Source organism: Musa acuminata, chromosome BXJ2-10, assembly GCF_036884655.1.
Source record: "Musa acuminata AAA Group cultivar baxijiao chromosome BXJ2-10, Cavendish_Baxijiao_AAA, whole genome shotgun sequence".
In the NCBI taxonomy this organism is placed as follows: domain Eukaryota; kingdom Viridiplantae; phylum Streptophyta; class Magnoliopsida; order Zingiberales; family Musaceae; genus Musa; species Musa acuminata.
Window position 1 is genome coordinate 34,136,141 of NC_088347.1, and position 23,844 is coordinate 34,159,984.

The following is a 23,844-nucleotide window of genomic DNA, read 5'->3' on the forward strand; positions in this document are numbered from 1 at the left end:
ACATCACATCGCTTTCCTGTCGTCTCACCTCATCCTGTTCTTGCTCTTTCAACACAGGAACAGTTACCCTAAATCTCATTTCAAATTTGAGGACAGTGAATTAAGCACTGCTCAGAGCTTCAGTGTTGAGAAAGCACTAAGATAATAGACTAAGACTACATGGAGGATGCTGGAAAATATGAACCCTTTCCTTTCATCTCAGTGAAATCTTCTAATGGTTTTTGGCTAATGAAGGCATTGTAGTTGTCAGGAAATTGAATATTACACTTGCTAGAGGCCTCATGTTCTCTCCACGATACTTCGTTTGTGCTCAGGCAACTCATCTGAATCCACCAAGTTAGCATTCGTTACATGAGTTGCTCTCGATCTATCCGGGTTTCTTGTGGGAAGAGAGATGTCCTTTGCTCTGTTTTGTATTTAGAGGTGGTGGTTGCAAGGGAAACAGCCGCAAGCTGTTTCTCCAGATAAGCGAGTGCTCTGCTGCTGGCTCTTCATCTTCTGTGCCTGCAAAGATAGTCTCTGCAACTGCTGTGAATGCTGCAGCTGGGCTGCTGCTCTCCATTCCTCAGCCCTTCGATGAACAATTGCCATCCTCTTCATCAGTTTCTCTTCTAAGTCAGATCTCATCTTCTGTATCTTCACCTGCAAACATCAGGACTTTACGGTGTCTAACAATCCACTTATTACCATAGGAAAGTTTGCAGAAGACACAAATTGATCTAGCATTCAACTACAATGCGTCTAATACGAGGCAGCAACTCAGATGGGCATTATTACCACAGGAAAGCTTGCAGCAGACACAAATTGGTATAGGATTCAACTACAATGTGACCAATACAAGGAAGCAACTCAGATGGGCATAAATATCCTCATCGTATAATATAAAACAGCATATTTCTTATAAATGCCTTAAGCTCTAATTTATCTGTAGATTTAACGGGTAGGATATGAAGTTCGGAATGCGAGTGTATCTCAAATTGATAGAACAAGTGGAGTCACTCATCCTTCAAGAGTAAAACAACAGAAAGATGAGTCGTGTTAGATGAGCAAAACTGATGTGACCATTTGAAGAGCCTTCAGATAGCCTCGTAGAAATGAGATTTTGATCGAGTTGTTACAGTGACCATCTTAGTGTCAAGAGTTAAAAGTTGAGCATTAGATTGGATCAAAGGAGCACAATCAGTTAGTAGGGAGAAAAAGATGCGTAACAAATGTAGCGGCTCAAGAAATCAATGTGCTTCCAAGAAGGATCTAGGACGAGAGTGAATGCATTCTAATATTCTTAGAGATAATATGACCAATGATCCATAGTCCAGCAACTCATAAACATGGTGCTAGAAAGAAAAAAACTATATTATGCTACAGTGTGGTGTTAGTTGATAAGCCAGAAATGTTTCTAGGGAGTTTTGACCTCGACAACATCGATGTGCAGCCAAACGACAGAGGTGTGTTTAAGACTTCAAGGTTTAGTACAGTGGTCGATACAATTTGAGCAGAAACATCCATACTTCAAAAGAAATGTATAATTGTGTCAAAATAGAGAATATACAGTATTTCGACATTCTTTAATCCAAGTTTCAATACAAACTGTGAAATAGAAAACTATCACTGGTTGGTAAAGAAATGTATCGAGATGTCAGGAAGAGGAGCCAAACGACGGAGGTGTGTTTAAGACTTCAAGGTTTAGTACAGTGGTCGATACAATTTGAGCAGAAACATCCATACATCAAAAGAAATGTATAATAGTGTCAAAATAGAGAATATACAGTATTTCAACATTCTTTAATCCAAGTTTCAATACAAACTGTGAAATAGAAAACTATCACTGGTTGGTAAAGAAATGTATCGCGATGTCAAGGAAGAGGAGCATTTTGAAAGAAATTGTTGTCGATGGTGTCTCGCCACAGGTCTAATTCTTGATCATATGATGATATCTTAGGTTAATTTGAGATAGTGTACTGACATCAGAATATATGTACCGAATGAAATTGTGAAAAAGAAGTGACAAAATTGATGTTCAGTAGATACTAAAAATCTCAGAATATCAACTTAGAATACCGGTTTTACTAGATCTGAGGCACATAGCTTTAGCTAGCATAGAAGATGTCTATTAAGTTCTGCCAAGTTTTGCATAATTTGGAAGGATATGAATAACAAATTAATCAACAAAGGAGAGTGTCTATTAATGGTGATGTGGTAAGACATCAAGCAGCACAAGGTAAGGAAAATGATAAAAAAATAAGATACATTAGCATGAGCAAATGAATTTCTTTGGAGGATTTAGTATAGGTATAAAATTTTCATTTATTAGAATGGAGTTCTTTGATAATACCAGTTATTAGAATAATTCTTTTAGGCATTTCATGTAATTAGAAATTTTCCTATAGATATTGTTTCCTACAAAGTGATACTTAAACCTAGAAAGAATTAACCATGAAACCCATCTGTAGATTCACATTACCTCCAGCTTTCTGGACTGGGCTTCAGCTTTAGCACTCTGAAGGTTTACCCAAGCTTGAATTTTTGCTTCTTCTCTCTGATATCTGAAGATGAGATGAAACATTACAAGCGAAAAGATTGAAGTGCATGCATAAGTTCAATATAGAGATCTATTTCCATAGATTTGGCATCAGCAATTTACCTGACACAACTCTTAGTTCTCTGCCCTTCTTCCCATGCAGAAGCTCTGGATTTAGCAGAACTCTTCCTTCCACCACTTATCTCCAAATGCCTCAAGCTCTTTGACACCTCCTCGTCTTCCTCTTCCCTTGAGCTCCAGTTGGAAACAAATGAATCATACTGAGCACTAAGCTCGAGCTTGGCGAAGTGACAGTCTGTGAGCTCAGAAATGTCAATGCCGGTGCTGTGAGGAACCAAAGGGCCAGACCTGTCAGCTGGAGTGTTGTGCCTTGCAGGTGAAGTGATCTTGACGGGAGTGTGGCATCTCGTTGCTGTGGAGCTGCCTAAAGGAGTCATTTCAGTGCCGATATCTCTGCGTTCGATCTCAGCTACTAGTGCTGTTGTCGAATCTTTCATGGGTTCGAAGTATGAACTCTTGAACAAAAATCCTTCCTTGGTGATCTCGGAGTACCCATAGTTGGGGTAGACTGATTCCACATTTTCTGTAAACTTGTCTGCAGCAAAGATTAATTCCCGAAAAAAATCATGCAATTGGGATGATCAAAAGCTGTATATTGGTTGAAAATGAGAAAAGCAAAGCTAATAGTTGAGGCAAAAAAATGGATTTTTGGCATCAACCTTTGAGAAGTACTTCCGATGAGGCTCCACTGAAAGCTACATTTGTCTCGGGATTCATGGCTGGCCCATTAGAAGCTGGATTAGGTGAGCTTGGAGCTTTCTCCTGAGCAACCCTCAGCAGCTTCCCAACGAAAGCATCACCGTTCTCTTGGATGACACCATTTTGCCTAGAGAACTTCGATGCCTCGACTGCTACTTTCACATGAGCAGGTGATTCATGGCAATGGCTACTGATCAGCCACTTCTCAGCATCATCCCACTTGGAGGGGACGCCCTTCCTGGGGAGGTGCCCAGGACTGAAGCTGAACACTGGCCTGCCAGGAGTCGTCGGAGTCTCCAGCCTCCTCCGTGTGACTGCGCTAAGACCCTCTCTTCTTCTCCTAACTGAGGCCTCGAAGAGGCCTCTGTTATCACCCATGTTCTCCGTGGTCGTGGAACAGGTCTTTGCAGACAAGTGGTCTGCTAATGGATTCTGCTTGTTGGTGCAGTAGAAGCTCGAGCCACTTTCCAGTGAATCCTGTTCAATGCTCACAATTGCAGTCAGCGTGATCATTACAAGATCAAGAGGCCAGTACAGAGAATAGGAAAGTCTTTACCCTCATGGTGACTGGGAAAACAAGAGAGGAAACTTGCACTTGTGTCGAAGCTTTGTGATCCACTGAAGGGAGGCTAGAAGAGTCTCCATCTTCTTCACTTGCCTTACTAAGCTGAATCATCTTTCAGGGGAAAAGAAAGGCCCACTTCCTTTCTACCAATCTCCCTCCTATCTTATTTTTTACTCTTGTGAAAATTGTCAGACTTTTACAGATGACAACAGAGCAGCTGCAGCAGAATTGGGAGCCAAGTGGCCTTTTCTTTGACTGTCACAACAGTTGCATTCCTAGTGGGCAAGTAGAAGAGAGCTTACATGGAAGAGGAAGCTTTGGGGAAGAACATAAAAGGCGAGCTTTCTACTGTGTTGTCAGCGAGATGAATACTTTGAATCCTTGGGAAGTTTCTTGTTTGGTCTTCTTCTGATATGGTTCACAAGCCACAAGCACCAAGCTTGTTGTATTCTCTGTCTGCTGCCCTCCTCCTGCACCCCTGCATCCACTTCTACCATGGCATCAATGCTCTGTGAGTACATGCTTCAGAGAGTAATCAATTGCACTCTGCATTAATGTAAGCAACTTGTTGTTAATGCTGCATTGGAGTTGAGACTTGTTTAATGGGTATCTTTGTCCACCCAGCTTGGATCTTAAAAGTGCATGAACTAGACAACTCTTGTGTTTCTTCAAGTTCAAGGCACAAAGATCATGGTGGATGGGGTGATTCCATGTTGAGAAGCTCCTTCTGATCCTAAACCCTCTCTAGTTTATTGTTCGAGGGTACAAAGAGCTGTCTATGACTGCGTTACGGATTCTTTCTAGGCAACAGATAGCCACCCCTGATAGCTTTACTCGCCCCACGAAGCAGCCTTTATGGGCTTGGTTCAACAGCTACCTCCAAAGACCACCGCCGCAAGACCAGGCGCCGCACTGCCATCATCGGCGTTCCACCCCTCGTCCTCGTCACCGCCAACCGGTGCTCCTTTGACCCGTGCCGGGACGCGCGCCGCCGCCGTCGTCTACCAAGCCTGCAACATCCTCCCGAGGACCCGCCCCCCATGGCGGGGCCGCTGGGCACGATAACCGCCCAGGGTCGGGTCGACCCGAACCAGAACACCGCCATCTCCATCCACAACTGGAACATCAAGCCCGATGGAAACGTCGCCGGAGGGAAGATATACCTCGGTAGGCCATCGAAGCCGTACGCGGCGACGGTGTAGCTGAAGTCGACGATGGCGGGGATCAGCGAACGGAGCGGGTGGGTGCCGTGGGGCGAGGACGGCACCGGACGCCATATTCTACATGATCAAATGATTGCAACATTAGAAATCATATTAGATGAACAAAGACAAGTCCACTCTATACATCAATCAAAAAGACATGCATTAGCATACTTCTTAGTCCATAAAGTATAACATATTTAGAACGCATAGCTCAATCTCTCTCTCTCTCTCTACAGCTACGTTGTTGCTGCTTCTTGTCAGGAACAAGAGCCTATCACTACAGATCAAACAACATTTATTGCTGAGTGGAGAAGAGGGCCAAAGGACTCTGACATGTCATCCATCCCTTTCAATGTGTGTATGCATCACTCATCTGGCTTTGTTCAAATTCCAACGAAAAGCACCAAACAACAGAGAGATAACGATAACGGCGGTTTGGTAGAGGTAAAAAGCCAATGACACTCCACTCCGAGGATAGACTTAATGGAAAAAAGAGGAGAAAGAAAGAACAAATAGACCAAAACAAAGCACTAAACAACGGGTTAATTTCGTATTAACTTTTTATAGTTTATGCACTTAGATTTTTTTTTAACATGTTAGTTATTAATTTTTTATATAATTATAGTTATAAAGATAAATTATTTAATCTTATTTATCTCTAATATCATCGATTTTATTGATAAAAGATATTAGTATTCATAGAAATAATATAAAAATGATCGATAAAAAAATAATTTTAATATTTTTTTTTATTATTATGCACTAATTAAAACTTCGATTGTTGTGATGATAGTAGCCGACGACACTGTCAAAAGCCACAAGTGGTTGTTGTGGTGATGATCTATCTTGTCGATGTCAATCCAAATATCGATAACGGAGGGGAGGGTAGCATTTATGATAGCTATATCAATTTGATAATGGTAGTGATGGATCTTAAGGATGTGAGAAGGAAAATGGGAAAGAGCAGGAGGGATCAAGGCCGATGCTATGCCCAGCTTCTATGGCTGGGATGATATTATCGTCCCGTGAGAGAGGAGGAGGAAGAGGAGAGTGAACAACGACGATGCTATCCCTAGCTTATTCTGAGGCTTTTTGTGGGGAGATGAGGAGGAAGAGAGGGGGGAGAAGCGATAGTCATCGTTGTTTTACCACTGCTACAACAACTGCTCCACTCTCGATGGCTTGATGGAGGGGTCAAGGCCGATCAAAGGCATCATTGTCTACAACAACAATGATTTTCGTTTCGTCCCTTTATATCCCAAGTATGGGTTACCCAACCGGGTCTCTCTTTATATCACATTCTGTCGTTACTCTCCCTCATCTTTCTTCTCCTGCAAAAAGCCATAAAAGTCAAATATAACATCATCGTCGCTCTCCCTCGTATTGCAAGGGGATGAGGAAGTGGAGGGAGAGTGCTTATCTCCTCTCATTTTGCCTTAACTTTTATCATCGCTCTCTATCCTTTTCCTCTTCCCCCGTAAAAAGTTACACAAGTCGAAGATAGCATTACTCTCAGTCACTCTCCTCTTCCTTCTCCCTTGTGGGATGATAATGTCATGAGGACGATGGTCGCATAATGCTATCTCTCGCAACACTTATGTCTTTATCCTCTTCCTCCTCTCTCTTCGTTGTTTTTCTTTCTCTTCCTTCTCACATCGTTGAGATCTATCACCATCATCATCAAACTATCATCGTAGCCGTGGACGCTACCCTCATCTCGATCGTCGATGTTTGGATCAACATCGATAAGGTTGACCACCATCACAATAGTCACCCGTGGCTCTTGATAGTGTCATCGTTTGTCATCTTGTTCACCATCATTACAATAATAAAAATTTTAATTATTATATAATAAAAATTATAATAAAAATATTAAAAATATTATTTTTTTTATTTTTTATTATTTATATATGTGTTATCACATGTTATATATTCTGTTAGTAAATCGATAATATTAAGCTAAATAAAAAAAAATATTTTTTTTTTATTTTTATAATTATAAAAGTTTTAAGATAAAATTTTAAAATCTAAAAATGGAGATGACTCAGTTTAACAACTGTTAAAAGGTAACTCAGTTTAAAGAGATGCTAAAAGAAATAGCTACATGACATCTAATTAGCCCCAAACAACAGTTAAAAGGTAACACACTTTAACAGTGGTAACGGCGGCACTATCTTTGGGAGAAAGAACACATAAAACAAGGAATGCTGACGGCTCCCGACAGAGCTTAGGATGCGTCGGTAAAAGGACAGAGGAGAAGAACAGAGCAACAGTTGAGACGGGAGAGCCAAATGGATAAACATGAGGATGAAAAACGCGCTCTTTTCTCCGCTTTTTAGACCCCACCAACCCCGAGCCACGCCTTTTTCCTTTCCCGTAATCCTCCTCCCCTTCTCCTTGCCTTCCCTTGGAAGCCGCCCTCTCCTCCTGCTCCTTGAGCCTAAAACTTGGATCTTTGTGGATTGCTTTGCTCCTCCGAAAAGTGTTCTTGTGAACTCTGTTCTCCTTTTCGGGCGTCAATCTTGCTGTGTAGAGAAACAAAATCCATTTTTTGCAATCTGTCAAGGATTTATTTGTTATTACTTGCTCAAAGTTTGGTTTTTGTTTCTTGTCGTTCTTCTGGTGGAGCAAAGGGAGGCTATTTTTTCCTATCTGCTTTCAAGCATGGCCATTTCTTTGAGGTATGGTTCGTACTTTTATGGCGATTATCAGGTTGGGACGGAAAGAAAGGAGATAGGTGTTGGATCTGTGGAGGTTTTAGGTGGGAAGAACGAGTTCAAGGGGAGACAGATTGTGGTCAAGAATCAGAGCAGTTCAGATGGATGGAACCCCAAAGGCCATTCTCACTGCTCCATTCATGTAATTGCTTCATTTCTTATCGTTCATCTCAAGTATCCATCTCTTTTTCCTCTCTTTGATGTTTGATTTTTGAGGGTCAGGCGTCGATTTGCCTTCCTCGAGCTATGAAGTGGTGGGAGAAGAGCATCATACCTAACATGACGGAGATTACGTCCTCAGATCATCTCGTCGAATCGCTGGCAACTGCTGGGGATAAGCTCGTCATCGTGGATTTCTACTCTCCTGGGTGTGGAGGCTGCAGAGCCCTGCATCCAAAGGTACACAAACTTGAACTGAGACCACTCTGTTTCCTCCAAGCCCACAACTTAACGTATAGAAATCAATACCTTCTCGTAGATATGTCAGCTGGCTGAATCATACCCCGACGCAATCTTTCTGAAAGTGAACTACGAAGACCACAAATCCATGTGCCACAGCCTTCGCATTCATGTGCTGCCGTTCTTTCGGCTCTACAGAGGCGCACAAGGTCGTGTCTGCAGCTTCAGCTGCACCAATGCAACCGTAAGGCCGTCAGTCCCCAGCCACATAAACCTGTCGAGACTGCCGCTGCTGCTTTCTCATATTCACAGTGATGGTTGCAGGTCAAGAAGCTCAAAGACGCAATGACAAAGCATGGGACCGAGCGATGCAGTCTTGGACCAGCGAAGGGCTTGGAAGAGGAAGAGCTTCTCGTGTTGGCTTCGAACAGGGGAGCTCGGTTTAATCGTCCACCTGCACTCTCAAGCATATGACTCTTCGGTAGCTAATAGAACAGACCTCGATTCCTGTTCGGCATGTGTCCAATAAAGCTGTGCAACAGAGGGCCTTCAAGATTCTTCTTCAGTGCCCTGCTTGATTCATAAGCATTCACCGGATTAGGATCGGTAATTATGAATCGTGAACTATCGTGCATCTGATTCGAGTTGTAATTCCTCGTAGGATTTTCTACGAGCACTTGGTATGTATGGCTTCACTGCCAAACTTAACAGTGATTACCTTACCACATTAACTATACGTACATCTCCATCTTGCTGTTCTGTTTTTGCTGCTTGCCACACAGCAAACAAGATGAGAGATACCAGTTGACCATCAAGGAACAGGATGAAGCACACTGGTGGAATGGAATTCGTTGATGCACTCTGTCCTCAAGCCATGTGATGCCAAAGACACAGCTTGCCTTGTCCTTGAGCCATGCTACAGCCAGCCTACACGGGTCGCTGCAGACAATAATAACAGTGCATCTTGCCAGGCAAAAGAGATGAAACAAGAGGGGATGTGGTTTACCAGCTTATTATCAAACACCAACATTTGTACACGCTACGGCTCTTCAACAAGAACATGGCAAATTGCCACAAGGATTTCAAATTTGATCGAAATACTCGTTTATGGATTCAGTTTATACAAATCCGAAGAAGGGGAGTACATGAAAGAAAGAGAGAAAAAAGTTTCAGCAAAAACTGATCTCCATAATCTTCACAAACTCGGTGAAAGCTATCTTTCCATCATGGTTTTCGTCATAGATAGTTATCATGCTCATGCACGCATCCAACTCCAACCCTTCTGTGAAACCAAGCTTAAGGAGAACTCTTTGTAGCTCCCCTGCATCAATGTACCCATCGTTGTTCTCGTCAAAGACATGGAAGGCAGCTTTTACTTCTTCCAAACTCGGCTCCCTCTCTTCAAACAGGCTAGAGATCTCATCGGAGGCCGTCTCCTCCTTGAGGTGCTCACCTTCGTGGTTGCGCCTTAGCCCCACGCTGTCCATGACCACCTCCATGTCTTCGCTACTTAGGCTGATGTCTTCATCTCCAGGGTGACTGGTTTTGCACTTCAGCGGTTGCGCATCCAGGAGCATAGACGCGCATGTGGAGAAAGGGACGTATAGTGAGAACTTCTCGAGCATCATAATGATCCAGTTGAGGATGTTATGGAGGAAGAGGAAACCAACAGGTTCTGCCAAAGAGACTGAATTCTCCATTTTGGTTGGTGGCTACGAGGAGAAGAGGAGCGAGAAGTGAGAGAGAGAATGGAGAGACCCGGGGATGTGTTGTTTGTGTTGAGCTGCAGAGAAGAAGATGATGGAGGTGATGCTTTTATAGGAGGATGAGACCATTGGAGAAGATTGGAACAGTTGTCAGTACAGGGAGATGCTTCCCTTGGTGCAGACATGGATCGAGCAGCATGATCCTTACTTTGTGGGTCATGTTGGAAGCTGACTTGGTGGAAATTTCCTTGAAACATAGCATCAAAGCTGGCCTGCTTGATTAGAATTCTTTATCGAGTACTTGTTGATCACACTGACAAAGACTAATGCATAGAGCAGAGAGTTCAGAGGGAAAACCAGCAAGAGTTTACAGGAATCTAATGTTTCCCGACAAAGACTACCATATATATATATATATAGAGTGGCGTTATAATTGGGAACCCCAACCGAACCCGGAAGTCGAACCGGGTCGAAGCAGGAAGTGACCCGGCCGCTTGCATCGTCAATATCCAAGGCTATGCGGGGCCGTCTTCTAACCAATGGGAGCGCGTCAATAAAGAAAAACCCACTGGAACCCAGAAGGTGAACCGGGTCGAAATGAGAAGCGAACCGGCCTCAGACCCGTGTGCTAAACCAAGGCGAGCGCGGCACCAAAAAGAATACCCCAATCGAACCAAAGCGGCAAACCGGGTCGAGTCAAGACCGAACCGGCTATACACCTACTCTCGTGTCTCCTAGCGTCATCCATTTCACCTCACTCTCCTCCACAGAGCGAGAGAACAGCCATTCGCTCAGGTATGATCTCTCTTTCCTTAGCACCTTATTGATACTTGCTGTTCTCTTCGGTTTCTTGACGTTGGATACCCCTGTCCGACTTACTCTCATAGCAGACAGTTCGATGCTTAGGGTTAATGGTTTTGGAAATCCGTGATTTCAGTGACGCTGGTGATTTTGCGGGTTCTTTTTGGCTTTTCTTGAGTCCCACGATTAGGGATTAAAGGAAGATGGATTCATATTTCTATTCGAGACCTGCTTAGGTTTCGATTTTGGTATTTGGGTTGTGTGGGTGAGTAGTTGATACTGAACTGCAAAAATTGTATTACAGATTAAAATTCCCACAAGCTGGACACTTTTTTAGGATAATTTTCTGTGCTAATTTTCTTGAACAGTCGGTAGAAGCTGAAATTGAGATCTTTAGAATTTTTCTTTTGCTTTTCTTTCCCAAAGTAAGATGCATCGACTTTATAGGCCTACTTGACATGCCTGAAACTTAGGGGCTAAAGGCTTCTTTGATCTCTGAGTCATCTGCTGTTGAATCTTAATTAAAGCAATGTCATCCAGAGTCTTGATGCAAACGATTGACAAGGTATGGATTGTTTACTAGATTTAACTGGGTTTTACATCAGCTGTATAGGTTAATTTATTCTGTTCTAGCTATGGTTGATATGATATAAATAATGATTTGTTTGCTCTGCCAAATATTAATAGTGAACTGTTTCTGCACTCTGATGAGTGTTCTGCTATGAGATTTCAGTGGATGTAATTCCCTTGAACATCTACTTGCAGGTTATTGATAATGTAAAGTTTGCTGTTTAATATGTGTTTTTGTTTCAATCTAATGGTGTAGAACTACTTTGTCGCGCTGTATAACGAAAGAGATGTTAGTATCAGCTGCCTCAGCTCTGTATGTTAGCCCGGTTGCTTCTTATGGTACTCGGATTGGCTTGGAACCAAAAGCAAAAGCCCTTCACGTTACTCAAAAGACTCCAAAGCTTTTCAAGGGATTCAATGGTCTGAAAGCAGCAGCATCGGTTTCTTGTGAATCAGATACGTCTTTCCTGGGAAATGGAAGAAACGCTACTGTATGGGAATCGTTCAAGCCAAAATTGGGGAGACCGAATTTGAGAACAAAAAGTCAACTGAAGCCACAAGCTTCATCTTTTAAAGTGGCTGTTCTTGGAGCTGCAGGTGGTGTTGGGCAACCACTAGCTCTCCTGATTAAGATGTCTCCGCTGGTCTCAGCTGTGCATCTCTATGACATTGCAAATGTGAAGGGAATAGCTGCTGATCTCAATCATTGCAATACCCCCGCCCGGGTTCTGGACTTCACTGGAGAATCAGAGCTAGCTAGTAGTTTGGAGGGGGTGGATGTGGTTGTAATACCTGCAGGGATTCCACAAAAGCCTGGCATGACCTGCGATGACCTATTCAATGTCAATGCTAACATTGTGAAGTCACTGATGGAAGCTGTTGCCGATAATGCTCCGGATGCTTTTATCCACATCATTAGTAATCCAGTGAATTCTACTGTCCCTGTTGCTGCAGAGGTTCTGAAACAGAAGGGCGTCTACGATCCAAAGAAACTTTTTGGTGTTACCACACTTGATGTTGTGAGAGCCAGCACCTTCGTGGCCCAAAAGAAGAACCTTAAGCTTATCGATGTCAGCGTCCCGGTGATTGGGGGTCATGATGGAATAACCATATTACCGTTGTTATCAAAGACTAGACCGTCTGTGACCTTCACTGACGGAGAAGTTGAAGAGCTTACGGTGAGGCTTCAGAATGCAGGGACGGAGCTAGTGGAGGGAAAAGCTGGTGCTGGATCTGCGACTCTTTCAATGGCCTACGCGGCAGCAAGATTTGTCGAGTCGTCTCTTCGTGCTTTGGACGGAGACGGGGATGTTTACGAGTGCTCCTTTGTTCAATCTGATCTGACGGAGCTTCCGTTCTTTGCATCCAGAGTTAAACTCAGCAGAAAAGGTGTGGAAGCCGTGATCCCTTCTGATCTCCAGGGGCTGACGGACTACGAGACCAAGGCACTCGAAGCTTTGAAGCCGGAACTGAAGGCAAGCATCGAGAAGGGTGTGTCGTTCGTTCACAAGCAGACAGCTGCAGCAGCATCAGGCTGAATCACTAGACGAAGAAGACTGTTTTAAGTTTTGCAGAAAGTTGAGAGTTTTGTTCTTTTAGAACGAGACAACAAGAATGATCAAGGAGTTGAAGTGATGGTTGTACTGCAGCAAAGTAACAGGCTTTCAAATCCATTGCTCCTTACTCGAGCATGGAGAACTCTTGGGATTGACCAGTGAGCAGCCCAGAGGCTCTGGTTCTTGCCATTGGTTATTCCTTCTTCCCTCTGTACATGTATTCTGGTATAAAAGCTCCTTTGCTCAGAAACCCAATCCACTTTACAGTCTTAGGGATGTGCTTTCCTGTTGGAATCTGTAAAGAAATTTGGAAGACAATTCTCTGTAAGTAGTTCTCCTTTGTTCCCACTGTTCATAGATCTGCTGAAGTGGGTTTGCTTTAACCAAAGCAAAAAGAGCGCAGTATGTGTGTGTGCCAAAATGAATAGCTACCAACATCAAAGAAAGCAGCATATGTATAATTGCAGTGCAGGCATCCTGGACTGATGTCATCCCCTTTGACATTGTTAACTGCTGATCCGATGGTGTGCATGATTAATGCAAAAAAGGACAGACCAAAGGATAAGGATCTGTAACGCGATGGCCAATTACAGATATCTTTTCCGAAAACCGAAAGAAAAAGAAGAAAAATGCATTGACTGGGCAACCACGGACCGAGACACTATCGATGTCGCCAGAAAAGGCCATCGTCGTTGTCGTACGGCGGCGCCCTAGATTTCTCCAGATCTGAGCATCAATCCATGTCCACGATGCGGTCCAAGCAAGCGTGATGTCAGATCACGCTCCGGGGAAGGTCAAGACGATGGCGTGGCACCGTTTCGTCCACCACCGGTATTGCTCGGTGGGGAGACGGCCGCGTGGCCGTCGGCTCTTGTCGAATCGGAGACGAGGTGCTCGGGTCACGACAAGGGATGTCGCCTTTCTCGCTCGTGGATGCATGCGAAGCTTTCTCTCACTGTAGCACTGTTCACATGCATGCGAAGCTGTCTCCTCACTGTAACACTGGTCAGTGCCGGGGGACTCGACGCATGAGGCCAAAAGGTGTCAATCGATGGATGGCCGAGAGTAGCCAGTGATGAATTGCTGCTTCGAACACACCTCGGGAATCAATTGCTGCATTATGAACATATAGACAAGAATAAGATCGAACACACACGCGATCCGTCACCATGGCAACAAGATCGAACACACAAACAACATATCACAATGTGCAGTGAGCGACCGCTGCTGCCTACAGGTCATGGGAAGAGCGGCTGGAACCGAATGGACTCGGTGGAAGGACGCGACCGGTGCTACCCGAGCCGACGTCCACGCCGCAGCTCTCCGCACGGAACCTCGCCGCCCCGTCGATGCCGGAGCGCTCCCAGTGGTCAAAACTGGTACTTCCTGTCGGCTTCTTCGCGCCGCTCGTCACGTCCACCGCCTTCTCGCTGGCGCACCCCAGTAGAAGCCCCGACCCCGACGATCTCCTCGTCTTGCGGAGGCTCGCGGCCGGAGCGACCCGTTCCGATGCGATCGAGAAGTTGGCTACGCTGCGCGTGACCACGCTCCACTCGACGCTGGCTTCGCTTGGCTCGTAGGCCGTCGTGGTCACCGACTCGGTTCCCTCGTGGGTGATGAAGGGATGTGAACTCGTCATCGATAGGCTCTCGATTTCGAACAGGTCCGAGCTCGCATCGCTTTGGACATCGTCGTCTCGTCCACCCTCGCCGCCACTGGCAATCTTGAGACTTCTCCTATGGGTCGAGGCGGTGTCGAAGAAATCTGGAGCAAACACCACCCTGGGACCTCCTCCACCTTTCCTCTCTTCTCTGGAAGCAAACACCTGCTGTCTCAAACCAGGACTAATACTTTTCAGTCTCGAGTCACTCACCAAGTGCTCGTCGCGTCTCTCCCCATCTTGCGGGAGCTGCTTCCTGAGGCCGTCCGATCTAGCATGAGACAGGGCGTCTTTGTCGATGTCAATGGCGTCCTTCCTAGCGCATGAGCACGGGAAGACACCAAGAAACCGCTTACCTTTAACTTCTCTCTGCCCGCCGGGAACCGGGTGCTTGCGGCGGTCCCGGAGCAGCGTGTTCCGGCTGTTGCAGGTCATCTCAGAACTGATGCTGCCGGTCGTCGACCTGGATCTCACCCTCACTCTCACTTCCTTCTTAGTTGGCTTCTCAGGTCCATTCTCAGGCGCTTGCGGTGGCGCATCGCCGTCCATTCCTCCGCTGAAGTACTTCTCTGCATCAAAGATTTCGATCTCGCCATCGAGAGTTCTCCTCGTCCCTAAGCTTATTCGGCATGACAAGCGTTCCGGAGCAGAGTTTCCCAGCTCCGGTGGGAAGTTCTCTCTAACAAGAGCAAGATACGTCGAGAAGGAATCATCTCGGGGCTTACTGGGCCTGTTCTCAAAAGCAAGGGGAGCCTTTGGAGCTACTTTGACAGAGGCCATGGGGACTATAAGAGTGACGAAGAATTTGCATGCACTACAAGAAGTTCATTTACAGAACCAACACAGATGATCGAGCGAAGACCAAGGAAAAGGAATCCAAAGCAAAGACTGATGCTGGAATCACTTTCTTAATTTCTTCTACTGAGGAAAAGCTTAAGCATCATCAAATAGTTGAGCAGGGAAGGGATAGCTGAACAATGGAGAAAGTTGCATCCATTAGAGAGGAAGGATTTGATGTGGAATTAGGAGATGATGTGTTTGGTGTGTGCCTGAAACATTGAGAGACAGTTCCTTTATGTAGGCTTTGGGATGGATGAGACTGGTCCATGGTTTGGAATTGGCTCCCTCATCAAATGGGATAGATAGATTTCTGGTTAGATATTGTAGATGTTAGTGCGTGTATACATCAAACATCACAAGAATTCAGATATATATATAAATATAAATATAAATATAATTATAATTATAATGTAGATAGTAACAGATGTGTCTTAAGCTCCATTTTATAATTTAGGAATCAAAATATAATATTACGGTTTAATCTTATATCAAAAGTGAGAAAATATTAAATGAATTTATATGGATTAGATGAGTCTATTATTATTAACTCGTTTAAGTATTTCTTGAATAATAATTATCGATCGAGTCGATAGAAAAAGTTATAATTTTGGATATGAGATTTAATCATTATGTCAAATTTTCTTGACCATATGTTAAAAGGATATTGTTATTTCTTTTCAAGATTATCTTCAATTTATGACTCCCTAAGGGATGAATAATGGACCATTGGAAGATGTTGAGTCCAAATTTATTACTGATAATGAGTTCTAATCATGGAGAACAGAGGGCTATGAGGAAGGGAATTCAACAGCAATTGGTTCATTAAATCATCAATATGTGCTGAAGATTGAAGCTTTAGTGCCTACTACTACTGTCCATCTGATAAGCTAAAGCCATTTCAACTTGAATGCTTCACTTGTAGCTAGAAAAATGATGGCATGTGGTAGGGAACTTAAGCACAAGCATACTCCATCTGAGGTTTAACATTTGAGTGTCTATGGCCACAAGAAATCAAGTGGTTTGTATCGATATCTTCCCAATCTACTTGTTAGATTGGCCTCAGTTGATCACCTAAGCAGATTTTATGTTTGCAACTGCATGGAGATGGCTTTCTGATGCACATCTGCTCCATTTTAGTGGCAGTAGCAAAGAATAGATGAAGCAGAGTGACGGGACAATTCACATCTTTCTGGTATTCTTTCTGCTTGCCAATGGTGATGACATTGTTGTACAAGAACAGCAGGAAAAGATGAGCCATTACTTGTCTGTGACAGTCCTCTTAGACAACATCAGCATCATTTATTTCAGCTCAGGGAAAGCTGCACCAATGATAGGATGACTGGATCTTTCTCTCTCTAAAGTAACACACACCAAACCAGCATTAAGGCAGACAGCTCCAAAAATGACAGTCCAAAGAGTAGCCGATTGCAGACTCCGGGGATGATCAAAGGGAATGTCGGGCGAGTTGTCAATGCCAGCGTCCAAATCATGACACTCCCATCTGCTTTATTAGATCATTAATCGGAAAGTTGGCTTTAAATACCTTCACATCAGACTGCTGAATTGTGCAGAGTCATGCAAAAGAGACGACTCTTGATGCTCTGCACCACATGACCCTCATGGAGGAGACTCTCAAGCAAATGCTAACCTCTGGTTTGATATGCAGGAAACAATCATACACGATGAGCAAGCAATCAGAAGCAGAGTTTCCCTCTAATGATGTGAGAAGCCAAGTAAATGACAGATTTGCTTGAGGCAAACATCATATTAAGAAGATTGACGAGTCTACCATCTTTAATCTTTCTTGTATCAGTGATTTGAAGCTATCAGACAACTCTGTCAAATTGTCATGAGGATAGTCTTGTTTGCATGATATCTGGAAGAGTGGAGTTTGATTCCAGTATTCCACCAAATCAGTGGAAGGGTTCACAAAAAGAATTGAGTCCTCATCCTTTTGGTAAAGTAAACTTGTGGAGAATTTTGGATGTCATAATCAGATATAATTAGAGATGATCATTATGTGATGCTAAAGGGCAACTACTTTTGTGTCACAACATTCATTTAATGGAGCAAAATGTGAAGAGAATTTTGTTTGATGAGTTGAAGGGATGACACTAATCATTATAATTAATGATACAGCTGCTGCTGAAAAGAGACACCAAGTAGTACCTCTTCCAATTCCTCTGGGCTATTTCTTCTTCTTTTAAGGTGAAGAAACTGCAAAATTAGCATTAATCAATGTAATAGGAAGATGATGAAATGCATGAAAAATTTGAACTGTTCTTGCCATTTTTTAACCAAAGCTGTGGAGTCACTTGACCTGCTAAAAAGCTTCATGATAGATAAGATCTTTTAAAAGTGAGTTTACAGTGACTTCAATTTTCATGTTTATTTCATTCCTTTGACATCCTAAAAATATTAGAAATAAGTATAAATGCATATGATAACAATGAAGTCGTAGATCTCTCATGTTGGCCTACTTACTTCATCATAAGGCCCAACCCTAATTGAATATTTTCTTTATTTTTTATGAGATTAATTGAGTTATAATACTTATCAGAGAGGCTCAACCCTAAATATTTTGAGCTAGTTGTTCTAGCTAAACTATGTTAATAGATCAGTGATCTCATTAGATCGAGTACTATTATAACTGAATTAATATTAAAACAGGGAAAGAAGCTCAAATAGGAAAGTGTTATCCATTAGAGGAGTCGGAGGGCAAGTCCGAGCTATCATTATGTATGTCTCACATGTGCCTAAGCTATGTTAAATCTCGACAAGAATGTCTTTATCAAGCCTTAAAGCATGGAAGATTATAGTTTCTTGATTTAATCCTACATCGAAAGTAGATTAAGGTTAAGATTAATCAAAGGTTATAACACCCCAATTTAATTTTTGATATTGAAGGTGCGTTAAAACTATCTATCTGTAGTGTTTTTCTTTAATTTGTGGTGTCCTGCTTTTAATTTGAAATGGGGAAATCAGATTAGCAACCTGCTTCTTGAGTTCTTCAAAGATAAGAGGAGTCTTCCATCTTCCCTGATTAAAGATAAAGCTGTGTGTGGAGTCTCCTCCAACCATTAAGACTTGAGATCCTACACCCGGACATGTCGGAGATCAAAGAACCCTCAGAAACAACCCAAAGAACCAGAGAGGATGCATGCAACTTCATCAGCTCCATTTCCGAGAGGCAACACTGAGCGCTATCCAGCACTCTTGTCGTCCTTGGTTACAGTAGGAACAGGCAGACATGCGGCAGTGACTCCCACAGTGTAGTCAAGCTCAGAGTCGAGGCAGACCTCCCCCCTGACATCATCACGTCGGTGGCGGGATCTACGCGGGGCAGAGCTCACCTAACTCTCCGCCTCCATGGCCACCGCTTAATCACAGCCCGGATAAAGAACGCGAAGAGGGGGTGCGCTGCTGATCCATGCATTATGATCCGACAATGCGTCTGCTGCGTCTTTAATGGATGTGCCTCCCCGGATGCTGACTCCTCGATCCACCTGTGCGCGACAGACGTTCGATGTAGGTGCTGTGATGGTAATGCCCGGCGGCCCCGCCGAGAGCTCTCTCTCTCTCTCTCTGCAGTCTAACATACTGCTTCGTTGTCTCTGCTCTGCTCCAGCCCACGAGCCAATCTATAGCACGTTTTATCTCAGAGTTTCTTGCGACCGAATGCATCCCAGACCTGAGGTTGATGCCAAAAGACCCGAGGACGGAGGTGATTGTCGGTCAGTGATCGGTTCAACGAAGAGTATGCGACAGTTGTTTTCTAGGTGTCGTTTGGTAGCCTCAGCATTGACTCGTTCGAAGACCAGAGAATGGAGGAGACCGCATTGGCAGGCAGTCGCAGTCTTACTTTTACCTGCGTGTAAAGGTTACTTCACAGTGACATCCATCCTCTGTTCTCTCTGCCTTTCTTTTTCCTCATGTCCTCTCTTTTGATTAGATCTACTTAAATCCTTGTACGAGAAACATTGTAGCACTTTAACCTAAGTAATCTCGTCTTTCAGAGAGATAAGATAGTATTATTGATCGTCGGGGGAAGAGAAGAAGTCGAGCTCAGACCAGAGAATGTAGGAAAAAAAGGAGACGATCGCACGATTGCGTCAAGGAGTTTAGTATTGCTCTTGCTAATTCATATAACACACTTTGCTGGCACACCATTTATGACCGACGCTTCATGAAATGGCACAAGAACAACACTAGACCGTAGCTGGACGCAACCTAGGACCTGAGAATGCTCCTGATGATCTCAGCCTGCGGGCTGTTGGAGTCCATCGTCGACATCAGGTCGGAGAGCCGGTCGCTGAGGTCGTCCACTTCGCGGTGCAAGCTCCTGATGTAGCTGCACGTCTCCTTCAGCAACTTGGACGCTGAAGCCTGCATGCAATCACGCGTGAGAGGAGAGGAGAGGAGAGTACCGAAGTGGTGTTCTGTTTCTTGATCGCTTACCCTGCTCATGCTCCTGCGGCGAGACTCCGGGAGCAGAGACTGCAGCTTGGAGATGAGTTCGTTGATCTCCTCGTCGGTGATCCTCGACCTCCGGCTCGACATCTCGATGGGCATAAACCTTCTTCTCTCTCTCTCTCTCTCTCTCTCTCTCTCTCTCTCTCTCTCTCTCTCTATACCTCGCCGGAGAGCAAAGTGCAGGGCTTAAAGGAGAATTGGAGGGGGGAAAATGTAGAAGTGGCTCTGTAAGGCAAGCTTCCAAGAAACGTAATATTAGTAGGGGAGAGACTCCATGGCCTACCTGTCTCACCTTCTTGCCAAGTGTGGGTCCGTTCTGTTGGCCAGGGCTCCATGGGCCAATCCAATGGAGGCAAGAAGGTCCGTTCCTCACGTTCCATGGTAAACAGTCGGAGTGAGGCATTGATGATGCTACTGCTGGGTAGCTGTTTACCCAATTTACCTTGTACCACAAAGATGCCCTGTGTCTCTTCTGCTCTCCTCCTCCGCCGCCTCCTCCTCAGAATTGCCTCGTCTTGTGGATCTGCAGGTCGGTGTTTGTTCTCGAATATGATGATCCCAGCTTGAGCACAACTCGGCGCCAGAGTACAGATGTTAATGGCGGAGAACGAGAGATGAGAAGGGACAGTGCCGCGAAAAGACGCGTGGTGTGTGCAGTTTTGGTGGCATTCGGCCACCACCGAGCGTGATGGGGACGTGCGGCGCCCCTCAGGACATGATGATGTGCGATGACATGACGGTGGCATGCAGCTCGGTGTTCCCCGGAGGGGGCGGCGATGTCACGCGGCATCGCCGACGGCGACCGGGCCACCTGGAGACCATGGGCGCATCCACATGACGGTGCGTCGCGGGCCTACGTAGCTCATCGTCTTCCTCGGTCGGCGCACCCACAGCCTAATTATTAGCTTTGGTTTACCCGTGTGAGAGGTAGATCAGGCGGGGGATCTACGCTACCAGTGAAGCTCCAGGGTCGGAGAATGAGACGTGCCTGTTGCAGAGGGCCACTTGGTTGTCAGGGGGGGAGTCCATCAAAGATGCGTGTGGGGGACAGGAGAAGAACTTGTCATGGGAGGAAATGGCCGTGAAGCTGCCAAACTCGGGTGCCATGGGAGCCCAACACACAACCCCGCGTGTTCTTCTCGTTCTGCAGATTAACCTCTGGAGCTGGTAACATCTTCCCCCATGTGACCAAGGTCGACATGACACTGGCCGCTGATGGCAACAAGGGAGAGCAACTCTCTCCCATTGCCTGCCAGCTTCAATCATGCAAGCTTCTTTACCGCCTCTTCTTCCTTCTAAAGGACTGTGACTCACAGGAGTTGTAGGCCTGCAAGCTTCCCTTTCATCCAACACTCACCCAGTGCGCATATCTACAGCACTTGTTTGAAGCTTAGAGCAATTGCTTCCTCTTTACATGGAGAACTTTAGGCTTCTAGCTCTGCATCATTCTTGCTGAGTTGTGATTCAGATGCAGAAGGTTTCTGATACATGAAGAAGAAGAAGAAGAAGAAGAATTCAGGTCATATTTCAGATGTGCATCTGCCAAACCATCCTCCTACTGATGTTTATTTCCAGCCCCTTTCTGCCTTATAATTATAAGAAAACCAAATTATGCATGGAAGATCAATGGATTATGATATGCAAATGTCTGTCTGTCTCTGTGGAGTGGCCCAAATCTGGCCCGAGAATGGCCCGTCATCACCGGTAAATAAACAGCCTGATTAATGTCACTAATTGAAGCAAATTTGTTCTTAATGGAAAATATATCTCCTGTTAAAGGAAACTTAAGATCATTGTATTCACTGTTGTGAGATTTGTGGTGATCCAGCAATTAAAATCCTTCAAGTCTGAATGCTTTTAGATGCCTCCATGACCTGACCATTGACCTCCATTAGATTAGAGATGCATTCCATTACAGTGTTCTTGCAATTTGTGGGCATGGCTGGGAAATGTAGGAACAGGAAGTCACAGTCCAGCCAATAACACATGCATAAATCCATGCAGCTTGATCTGCACATCTTCTGTCTCTTTTAGTTTCTTCTCTGCTACTGTGACCTCCAACTGTATGGCATTCAATGTTTCAGAGGAACATAATAGAAGCTCTTGATGACAATTAAGGTATTCCAATTAGTTTGATTCTTTATGGAACTGAAACATTCTTGAAGCAGTTGATGTCATGGTGGTAGACAAGATCAATGAGTTGTTCCAAGTACTTCACCTCTCAGACTTGAAGACATGTTCTCATGATTTATCTGGGCTTCTGATTGGTCTGAGTGGCATGTGGGTTTTGCTCGGTGATGTCAAGCCATGGAGAAAAGCTCCTTAAGTTCCTTGAATGTTCATCTTTAGCAGATAGGCCATGTAAACAATGCACCAATTCATCTGCATCATGTCGCAGACCAACACCAAGTTTGTGCATAAGAACAGTCTTATCAGTGTTGTCAGGGATGGAGAACAAGGTATTTTAGGAAAAATAACTGATGAACAGTGATCTGTGAAGATTTCAAGAGGCAAAGCCACTTTGTTTATCTTGCAAGCAGAGATTCTTTAATCATCTTCAATTCCATATATCTCTCTCCGCATTAGCCATGTCGTTCTGAATCCACTCATCTGATCAGAGAGGAGGACTATGTTTTGGATGCCTGTAGAGGAGACGCATCAATCTGCAACCTTAGTGCAGAAGTTTTGAGTCTGATGACAGGAATTGAACGGGTAATTGTGATGGCAGAAGAGCACCGGGAGCTCTGAGGTGTGCCACCCTCGCCATGTCATCGTCAAAGCCCTGCTGCTGCAGAGTTACCATCGACTTGTACTTTCTTTTCCATGAGTTGACCAGGCGAGATGAGAAGAACATGGTACGGTTGAGCATGTCCATCTTCCTCCCAGTTTATGATGATTGTTCTCATTCGAGAAAGCTTCATGCTCACTCTCTGATCTCCAATCTCTACTCTTCTTTTCATGAAGCCTAACGCAAAATTCGCTCTCTTTAAATCGACCATTTTTGCTTCCATTTCAACTACGGTGACGTTGTGGCGGAACCGCAATTCCTGGAAAGTCCACTGGCCTTTTAATGGGGGCCGTACGGGCCCCGCCATGGATCCGAGTGGGCCGCGCCGGCGAGTCGTCTTCTCTTCTCTTCCCCTCCCTTGGCCGCGTTTCCGGGCAAGCGTTACGGAGGTAAAAACCGAATCTTTCCGTCGCCAATGTGAGTTCGGTCTTCGCAGGAGGCGATGTGAGTTCGGTCTTCGCAAGAATTTAATGCAAAGCTTTCAGACTTCGGCCTCGCAAAAGCTGGACCAACTGGGGATAGAACTCGTGTCTCTACTCAGATCATGGGAACTCAAGATTACGCAGCTCCTGAATACATCACGACAGGTATGCTGAATTAATATTGCTTTCTAGTCTCCATTTTCTTGTGCACACAAAGTATTTGCATGTTTATATTCTGATAATGAAGGCGTTTCTTACAGTTGGAACAGTATTCATGATGTAAATTGTTTAGTGTTTTTTGTTATTGTTGATGAAATCCAGAATAAAAGATACCAACTTTTTCGTTGGTCAATGACATCTGTTGCTTTTGATGATGCATTTACGATCAAGAACGCATGTATTCTGAAACAAGCAGAAAGAAAGATGCCGAATTCACGATGCAAATTACATAGTATTTTTTTATTATTGTTGGTGAAATCCAGAAGAAAAGATACTGAATTATCGTTAGTCAATGAGATCTGTTGCTTTTGATCATGCACGATAAAGAGCATAATGTTTGAACAACCTTCTCTAATCATCCTCACTCTGCTTATGATGAGCAAAGCAACCAAATGCTTTCTCTTAGTAAACCTTCCTTACCTGATTTTAAACCTGGTTGCAGGTAGGCTGTCTGCAAAAGCTGATGCGTACAGCTTCGAGGTGGTGGTGGTGTTGTTGGAGATGCTATCGGGGCGTTGAGCGCACGACAGATCGAGAAAAGGCAAAGAACAGAGGCTGGTGGACTGGGCGCGGCCCTGCTTGGGCGACAAACGCAAACTAAATGGAATCATGGATGCGAGGCTCA

At 44.4% G+C, this 23,844-nt stretch overlaps 6 protein-coding genes across 8 annotated transcripts; 2 read left to right on the forward strand and 4 right to left on the reverse strand.

Annotated features, from left to right (window-relative positions):
- Positions 1 to 167: 167 nt before the first annotated feature.
- Positions 168 to 5,197, reverse strand: LOC135625322 (uncharacterized). Its single transcript, XM_065129981.1, has 5 exons — positions 3,855 to 5,197; positions 3,259 to 3,775; positions 2,642 to 3,134; positions 2,462 to 2,543; positions 168 to 642 (listed from the first exon to the last, which is right to left on the reverse strand). Exons 1-5 carry the CDS (start codon positions 3,972 to 3,974, stop codon positions 418 to 420), a joined length of 1,437 nt encoding a protein of 478 aa, XP_064986053.1. The 5' UTR covers positions 3,975 to 5,197; the 3' UTR covers positions 168 to 417.
- A 2,238-nt stretch (positions 5,198 to 7,435) lies between these two features.
- On the forward strand, positions 7,436 to 8,920 carry LOC135625325 (thioredoxin-like 1-2, chloroplastic). Its single transcript, XM_065129992.1, has 4 exons — positions 7,436 to 7,927; positions 8,008 to 8,184; positions 8,264 to 8,428; positions 8,509 to 8,920. Exons 1-4 carry the CDS (start codon positions 7,733 to 7,735, stop codon positions 8,656 to 8,658), a joined length of 687 nt encoding a protein of 228 aa, XP_064986064.1. The 5' UTR covers positions 7,436 to 7,732; the 3' UTR covers positions 8,659 to 8,920.
- Positions 8,921 to 9,353: 433 nt separating this feature from the next.
- Positions 9,354 to 9,884, reverse strand: LOC135625799 (probable calcium-binding protein CML45). The gene has a single exon (XM_065130886.1). The coding sequence runs from the start codon at positions 9,882 to 9,884 to the stop codon at positions 9,354 to 9,356; it is 531 nt and encodes a 176-aa protein (XP_064986958.1).
- Positions 9,885 to 10,516: 632 nt separating this feature from the next.
- On the forward strand, positions 10,517 to 13,165 carry LOC135625323 (malate dehydrogenase, chloroplastic-like). 3 transcript variants are annotated; one of them, XM_065129990.1, is made up of 2 exons: positions 10,517 to 10,685; positions 11,518 to 13,165. In XM_065129990.1, exon 2 carries the CDS (start codon positions 11,549 to 11,551, stop codon positions 12,797 to 12,799), a length of 1,251 nt encoding a protein of 416 aa, XP_064986062.1. In that variant the 5' UTR covers positions 10,517 to 10,685; positions 11,518 to 11,548; the 3' UTR covers positions 12,800 to 13,165. The 3 variants fall into 3 exon arrangements, with proteins under 3 accessions (XP_064986062.1, XP_064986060.1, XP_064986061.1); XM_065129988.1 differs by having other exon boundaries at positions 10,643 to 11,256; XM_065129989.1 differs by having other exon boundaries at positions 10,643 to 10,956.
- A 732-nt stretch (positions 13,166 to 13,897) lies between these two features.
- LOC135625324 (protein PHYTOCHROME KINASE SUBSTRATE 2-like) lies at positions 13,898 to 15,613 on the reverse strand. Its single transcript, XM_065129991.1, has 2 exons — positions 14,053 to 15,613; positions 13,898 to 13,930 (listed from the first exon to the last, which is right to left on the reverse strand). The coding sequence occupies exons 1-2, from the start codon at positions 15,255 to 15,257 to the stop codon at positions 13,924 to 13,926; spliced, it is 1,212 nt and encodes a 403-aa protein (XP_064986063.1). The 5' UTR covers positions 15,258 to 15,613; the 3' UTR covers positions 13,898 to 13,923.
- Positions 15,614 to 19,365: 3,752 nt separating this feature from the next.
- LOC103969235 (transcription factor ILI3-like) lies at positions 19,366 to 20,585 on the reverse strand. The gene is made up of 2 exons (XM_065127762.1): positions 19,776 to 20,585; positions 19,366 to 19,703 (listed from the first exon to the last, which is right to left on the reverse strand). The coding sequence occupies exons 1-2, from the start codon at positions 19,887 to 19,889 to the stop codon at positions 19,548 to 19,550; spliced, it is 270 nt and encodes an 89-aa protein (XP_064983834.1). The 5' UTR covers positions 19,890 to 20,585; the 3' UTR covers positions 19,366 to 19,547.
- Positions 20,586 to 23,844: the final 3,259 nt, after the last annotated feature.